We start from the raw sequence: 8,051 nt of genomic DNA, 5'->3' as shown, positions 1-8,051 counted from the left end.
GATATCTACATTACAAAATCAATTGTTCTGTAGCATGTTCCATCTCTAGATTTGTCTGATTGCATCTTCGTGGTGTCATTTAGCTTGTTCCTCCATTCTTTGTACAACGATCCTTCATTCTGGCAATCAGCTTAGTGGGCACATTTGCAATCTGGTTCTGGCATGCATTTCACATTAAGCCATTACTCACTGAAAGTTTCCTTTCACACTGGCACAAGATGTCCTAAGCTTGGTTTCTTTCTCAGAAGATTTCTCCAGGGAAACTTGATGCTTTGAGTTGCAATTGTAAATGGAAGATAATTACTGTTTCTTTAAATTTCATTTTGTCTGTTTTCAAAATTACTGCCTCAGCTGTCACTTGGTACATTTTTTCTGGCATATATTCTTCCACCCATTTGTTTTCAAACTTTTCTGTTCAGCTCATTTAGAATAGTAAATATCAATATGAAACAACACAGAAAAAACAGTTCCATTAATATACTATTAAAGTAAATATGGATGTAATAAATTATCAATTAAAAGACAAAGATTCTGAGAGGAAAAACATTTTACAGCCTTGAGAACCAGATAAGTATTTCCTACAACAGGCACATTATTCAAGAGAATATGATCCTGATCACCTATGTTTGTCTCCAATACCTCCAAAAAGTGAAAACTTTTCATGTTGTCATCACTGTGGAAAACCCAGGAGCTAAACTATGTCTTCAGCATTAAATATACTGGTCTCATTTTATTTTTATCACATTATGGAATGATAACAGCCATTATGATTTATTCCATTTTACTGATGAAAATTTTGAGACCCAGAAAAGTTAAGAAGGTAGCTATATAATATAGAAGCCTTCAATTATCATTTAACCTATTTTAGAACCTCTGTTTTAACCACTGGGCCTTCATCTTGTTTCTGATCTCCCTAGATGAAGCATCCTCATCTGGACAGAACTACAGCACAGTGTCTGAATTCATCCTCATTGGCTTCTCCAACTTCCCTCAGCAGCTCCTGCCCACCTTCTTTCTGCTGTACCTGCTGATGTACCTGTTCACACTGCTGGGGAACCTGCTCATCATGGGCACCATCTGGAGGGAGCACAGCCTCCACACCCCCATGTACCTCTTCCTGTGTGCCCTCTCCATCTCCGAGATCCTGTTCACTGTTGCAGTCACCCCTCGCATGCTGGCGGACATGCTCTCCACCCACCGCTCCATCACCTTTGTGGCCTGTGCCAGCCAGATGTTCTTCTCCTTTACGTTTGGCTTCACCCACTCCTTCCTGCTCATGATCATGGGCTATGACCGCTATGTGGCCATCTGCCACCCCCTGCGCTACAACGTGCTCATGAGCACCCGTGACTGTGCCCGTCTTGTGTCTTGGTCCTGGGCTGGAGGCTCAGTCATGGGGATGATGGTGACACTGATAGTTTTCCACCTCACTTTCTGTAGGTCTAATAAGATTTACCATTTTGCCTGTCATGTCCTTGCCCTGTTGAAGTTGGCCTGTGGAAAGGAAACAGCCTCTGTCACCATGGGTGTGATCCTGGTCTGTGTCACAGCCCTGATGGGGTGCTTATTGTTCATCGTCCTCTCCTATGTCTTCATTGTGGCTGCCATCCTGAGGATCCCCTCCACTGAGGGCCGGCACAAGACCTTCTCCACCTGTGTCTCCCACCTCACCATAGTGGTCGTGCACTACGGTTTTGCCTCCATCATCTACCTCAAACCCAAGGGCCCTCATTCTATGGACAGTAACACTCTGCTGGCCACCACCTACACAGTCTTCACCCCCTTTCTTAGCCCCATCATTTTCAGTCTCAGGAATAAGGAGCTGAAGAACGCCATACAGAGAAGCTTCCGCAGAAAATTCTCTTCTCTAAACTCCGGATGACCAGTTGGGTGGTGAAGAAAATGGCTAGGATCATAATATTTGTCTCCGTAGAACTATGGTAAGCATTCAGATGTGTTAAAATATCTACATTCCATACTAGCTATTTATTTTTCCTCCATTGGCAGTCCTTCTGGCACCACTCTTTCAGGACACTGTGTGATAAACTCCATCCCATCATCTATGTCTTAGAACATGTATTATGGTCAAGTAGGGAGCATCCCATGAATGAGTGTTGGTCCTGATGCCCATGGTTCTTTCTGAATGGACAAGCAAGAAAAGACTTAATTTTTCTCTTTACCCACCAATATAAAATAAAAAACAACAACAGAAAATAATTATAAAAACCAACAAACATTGAAAATTTTCTCTATATCAAGCACTGTGTCCGGTGTTTTATAACTATCTTTTTAGCTATGACAAATGTAAAAAATAAATAAATAAATTATTTTTCTCCATGGCAATTGTTTATTAATTACAGGGCTATGAGAGAGAAGAAGTAGAAGCGAAAATGAAGGAGGGAGAAAAAGTAAGAAGTAAAGAGAGATTTAGAGGAGAAAGAAGGGTGACAGAGGGAAGGAGAAAGGGAAGAGGCATCAATGCTTAGGTAAGCACGTACACATGTTAAAAGTGTGTTGTTATCTCATGTCTTACAGAAATCTTTTTCCCACACTTAACTTTCAGTAACACATACATGTCTCATTACTGTGTTAAAGTTGTATCTTTTGGGGTAGTGTGTTTAAAGGGCAGAGGGCTATCTCAAGATGGCACAAAGAGAGATCAGAGGCTACCTACAGGTATCTTCATTATGCAGAAAGGAAATGTTGGTGGAGGTCACATAACACGTATATCTGTTTCACTCCCATGCTGAAATTTCAGAATATATGATTGAGGATCCAGGAATTCACATTCCTCTATGGAATGTAAATTGTTAACTTAAAAGATGAGGTCAAATATTTGAGTTGCAAACAAAAGACATTTTATAAGGATAAACCCACAGCCACCAGTCATCTCATTAGCATACAAAAGACACTCTTATCACAGGGTCAGAAACCAAGGACAACACCAAAACCCCAAATATTTGTGTCTTATAAAATAACAAGGACGCATATGTGAATGTCAGACTATGTGACTAGGTCACCAGGACCATGGGAATAGGGTGTAATTTGATTGAGAAGAGAAGTAAGATGATCCAATTTGACCAGAGATGTTGAACACTAAAATGCCCAAGAGAAACCTGTATCCAAGATTCAGCTCTCAATTATCCTTGTCTGGGAAGCCCTCCAGCTGCCCTCACCCCAGGACAGAGTCACTGATTCCCACTTGGGATTTCTCCAGCTCCTGCCATACCTCTGACCCTTCCTTGATCCCAAGTTGATGACATTATCTGTGTCCAACCTAGTCTCCTCAATGCCTGGGAGCTTCTCAGCCCTGAACATGGGCTGAGATTTCTCGGAATACAGAAAGCAGGGAGTCTTTTTGTGTGTGGATATTTGGAGGAAATTTAGAGGCAGCAGTCCCTGAAGATCCCTTGTGGCCCCTGCCAGCCTCTCCAGACTCTAAGGACAGATCTTCTAGGATGGCATCCTGAAGAGACCCTAGGGAGCAGCCAGCAGGAAAGGCTACAGCAGAAATAAGCAGACAGTATCTGCTCTAGGAGGTCCAAGCCCACCCCAGCTTATGGGTACCACTGATAGCATCACGCAGCTGAGATTCTTCTGCCCTTCCCTACTGGTCACTTCATGGAAAAGGCAGGCCAGGCTGAGGGAGACCTGGAGGGAATGGTTGGAAGGAAGAACCCTACAGTTGTGGGAAGCATCACCCAACCTGGCAATGGAGGTCAGTTCTGGGGAGAAGGTCATTAGGGAAGAGCTCCATCTCGGGAGGCTGCCTGAGGTCTTCTCAGTTTGTCTTTCTGAGTCTTTAGCTCTCACCCTACATAGGTGCCCTTTTCAGTTTGTGAGTCAGTGGTTCTCAGACCCAAGTCTTTGGAATATTTGCATTTCTGGTTAACTCCAGCTCTTTTCTAACAGAGATAATCTGAATGTGATGTGAAGACTTCTTGGGGTTCCTGACAACTTTTCTGCAGGTCTGTGAGATCCTTATTCGACCAATGAGAATGTTTTTCATCATCTACTTCAACTAAAACAACATGTTTTAGATTGAATGAAGAAGCAGACACTGCCATCAAATTGTCTCCTACAAGGCACATATTAGGTGTATTCAAAAAAAAGTGCAACAAAGCCATTCTTCTCACTTTAAGTTTTTCTGAAAATGTTACTTGACTAAAATATGTTACTTAAATTAGCCTGTGCTAGTTTTCTTAGTGTTCTTTTAAATGTACTAATAATTAAATATTTTTAATTCTTGGTTTTAATTTCTAACATAGTAACAGTTGATAGTTACAATCCACTCAAACAAAAACCTTTTAGGGGCCGCAGTAATTTTTTAGTGTAAAGATATCCTGAGACAAAAATGCTTGAGAGTGTTTTTTGTATAGCTGCTGTTGCTATTGGGAGTTTTATCTTAATTTTAACTAAAATTGTATACTTTGAATGATTATTAGATATAATATTATGAGAAAGATCATGAATCTTTGGAAGTTCATCTTTCTTTATGTAGCCTTCTGATCTCTTATTGTTCTAACATGTTACATCTTTATTCTTTTATCTTTTCTAGATAGATGCTCAGATCTTCCCTTCCAATCCTTATGTATCTTCTTTTTTTCCTTGTAGCACCCCTCATGACTTTCAGTTCCATGTTAAAGAACAGCAGAGACAGTAAGTATGCTTGGCTTGTTCTTGATCCTAAAATAATGCATCTAGTTTCCCCATTAGTATACTACTTGCTGGCTTTATGGTGTATTTTCTCTTCTTAAACTTATTTTTATTGGAATTCAGTTGCTTTACTATGTTATAATAGCTTCTGCTGTACAGCAAAGTGAATCAGCTATATGTGTACATATGAAAAAGTGAAAGTCTTAGTTGCTTGGTCATTTTCAACTCTCCATGACCCCCATGGACCATAGCCCACCAGGCTCCTCTGTCCATGGAATTCTCCAAGCAACATTACTGGAGTGGCTGGCCATTCTCTTCTCCAAGGGATCTTCTTGACTCAGGTATTGAAACTGGGTCTCTTGCATTGCAGGTGGATTCTTTACCATCTAAGCTATCAAGAAGATCCCTGTATACATATATCCTCTCTTTTTTGGACTTCATAGTATATATTCTTAATCTAGCTATGAAAGTCACCTTTCCACATGGTCAAAAGAGGTTTTTTTTTTAATGTGAATAAAAGTTGAATATTAGGACATTATTCCTGCCTTATTTGGAATAGTAATAAATAAATGATTTTTCTTTTATAGCTTATTCATGTAGTGAATCACATGATAGATTTTCTGATGTTGAACCATCCTTGTCATTAATAGGATAAATCAAAGCTACATGATCATAATATATTATTTTTACTACCTTGAGATTTTACTGGGTTATATCCTACTATGAATTTTTAAATCTGCATGAGTAGATAAAATGAGCTCATGTTTATCTTCTCTTACAAATATTCTTACCTGGTTTTAGAATCCAGATTGCATGAACCTGATGCAATGAGCTGGGCAATTTCATGTATTTTTCTGTTTGTTGAAGAACATGCATATGATACTCACCCACTGTTCCTTAAAAGTTTAGAGAGCTTACTTGCAAACCCAATTGGGGAAATGATTTTAGGGAGGAAAGCTTTTTAAATAACTAAAACTTTTAAAAAATATTTATGTATCTGGGACCCCTAATTTTTCTTGTGCCATTTTTGGAATTTTACATTCTTTTAAGAGTTCATTCATTTCATCTAGAGTTTCATATCTGTTGACATACTGTTTTACTATTTTTGTTAATTTCCAATATTCATTATATTTATATTTACTTCCTAATTTTAATTTCATGTTTTGTTGTTAGTATCTTTTCTTTCTGTCTCTCTATCTTATTAATCTTTCCCAGATATCTAATTTGACTTTATTTGAGCACATTTTTTTCCTGGATAAAATTTCTTAATAAAATATCTAAATTTGTATATTTAACTCCAGTATTATTTTACCCTAAAACTTTGATATTTGATGTTTGAACTATTCAATTAGAAATATTTCTGAATTTATTTTATGATTTACTTTTGAAAGAAAAGATTATAATGACAACCCAGTGGCCAAACTATGTCTTAAGCACTTGATACACGTAAGCATTTAATCTCAGTTTATCTTTATCACAAGACTGAATAGTAAGAAGTATTATGATTTCGCCCATTTTACTGATGAAGATGGTGCTGCTGCTGCTTAGTCGCTTCATTCGTGTCCGACTCTGTGCGACCCCGGAGACGGCAGCCCACCAGGCTCCCCTGCCCCTGGGATTCTTCAGGCAAGAACACTGGAGTGGGTTGCCATTTCCTTCTCCAATGCAGGAAAGTGAAAAGTGAACGTGAAGTCGCTCAGTCGTGTCTGACTCCTAGCGACCCCATGGACCGCAGGCTTCCAGGCTTGTCCGTCCATGGGATTTTCCAGACAAGAGTACTGGAGTGGGGTGCCATTGCCTTCTCCATAGAGATGGTGAGACCCAGTTAAATTAAGGACATTTAAAATAGTACACAGCTCTTAAATTTCCATTTGATCTACATCAGAGCCTATGCTTTAACCATTGTTGATTCTCTTTCTGATCTCCCCAGGGGCAGCATCCTCATCTAGTCAGAACTACAGCACAGTGTCTGAATTCATCCTCATTGGCTTCTCCAGCTTCCCTCAGCATTTCCTGCCCACCTTCTTCCTGCTGTTCCTGCTGATGTACCTGTTCACACTGCTGGGGAACCTGCTCATCATGGGCACCATCTGGAGGGAGCACAGCCTCCACACCCCCATGTACCTCTTCTTGTGTGCCCTCTCCACCTCCGAGATCCTGTTCACTGTTGCAGTCACCCCTCGCATGCTGGCGGACATGATCTCCACCCACCGCTCCATCAGCTTTGTGGCCTGTGCCAGCCAGATGTTCTTCTCCTTTACGTTTGGCTTCACCCACTCCTTCCTGCTCATGATCATGGGCTACGACCGCTACGTGGCCATCTGCCACCCCCTGCGCTACAATGTGCTCATGAGCACCCGTGACTGTGCCCGTCTTGTGTCCTGGTGCTGGGCTGGTGGCTCAGTCATGGGGATGATACTGACATTGATAGTTTTTCGCCTCAACTTTTGCGGGTCTAATGAGATTCACCATTATGGCTGTCACGTGTTTGCCCTCTTGAAGTTGGCTTGTGGGAAGGGGACAGCCGCTGTCACCACGGGTGTGATCCTGGTCTGTGTCACAGCCTTGATGGGGTGCTTATTCCTCATTTTCCTCTCCTATGTCTTCATCGTGGCTGCCATCCTGAGGATCCCCTCCAATGAGGGCCGGCACAAGACCTTCTCCACCTGTGTCTCCCACCTGACCATAGTGGTTGTGCACTACAGTTTTGCCTCCATCATCTACCTCAAACCCAAGGGCCCCCATTCTATCGACCTTAACACTCTGCTGGCCACCACCTACACAGTCTTCACCCCCTTTCTTAGCCCCATCATATTCAGTCTGAGGAATAAGGAGCTGAAGATTGCCATTCAGAGAAGCTTCCACAGAAAATTCTCTTCTCTAGGCTTCTAATGGCCAGCTGGGTGGTGGAGAAATATGAACAAAGGGCTGGTATAATAATGTCTATCTCCTTAGAACTGTTGTAAGGATAGAGGTTTGTGAGTATACCCACACTTCATAGAGTTTGATACATACTGGATATTTGTTTTGCCTCAAGTTTTTTGTCTCCCTCTTGCATAGGCTTGAGCCATCATGATCTCTTTTTTATACCTCATGTGATAAAATCTGTTTCTTCATCTATGCCTTAGAATTCTAATCTACCTATAAGCAGATGGGGAGCATCAGATGGGTGTGGAGGCGCTGATGCAGGTGGATTGTCTTGAATGGGCAAGCAAGAGAAGATTTTCATATAAAATAAAAATAAAAAGATTAATGTGAAGCTGATAATATTGGGTCGGCCAAAATGGTCATAAGATGTTATAGAAAAGCTAAAGGACCGTTTTGGCCAGCCCAGTAAGTACCACCCAAACACTAAGCAGTTTTATATATGAAGCACTGTGTTACGTGTCTTTTTA

The 8,051-nt window shown here is 41.0% G+C and overlaps 2 protein-coding genes across 2 annotated transcripts in view; both read left to right on the top strand.

Annotated features, from left to right (window-relative positions):
• The window catches only part of LOC104984313 (olfactory receptor 10H3-like), a 13,340-nt gene extending 11,458 nt beyond the window's left edge, over nt 1–1,882 (top strand). Inside the window, exon 2 of the mRNA XM_010833991.1 lies at nt 918–1,882. Coding sequence (XP_010832293.1) covers nt 918–1,882 — 965 coding nt within the window. The remainder of the gene's footprint in view (nt 1–917) is intronic.
• A 508-nt stretch (nt 1,883–2,390) lies between these two features.
• Nucleotides 2,391–7,548, top strand: LOC104984312 (olfactory receptor 10H4-like). The gene is made up of 2 exons (XM_010833990.1): nt 2,391–2,415; nt 6,587–7,548. The coding sequence occupies exons 1-2, from the start codon at nt 2,391–2,393 to the stop codon at nt 7,546–7,548; spliced, it is 987 nt and encodes a 328-aa protein (XP_010832292.1).
• Nucleotides 7,549–8,051: the final 503 nt, after the last annotated feature.

The sequence above is a fragment of the Bison bison genome, unplaced genomic scaffold (assembly GCF_000754665.1).
Source record: "Bison bison bison isolate TAMUID 2011002044 unplaced genomic scaffold, Bison_UMD1.0 scf7180017863978, whole genome shotgun sequence".
Taxonomy (NCBI): Eukaryota; Metazoa; Chordata; class Mammalia; order Artiodactyla; family Bovidae; genus Bison; species Bison bison.
This window is presented reverse-complemented; position numbering and strand designations above follow the sequence as displayed.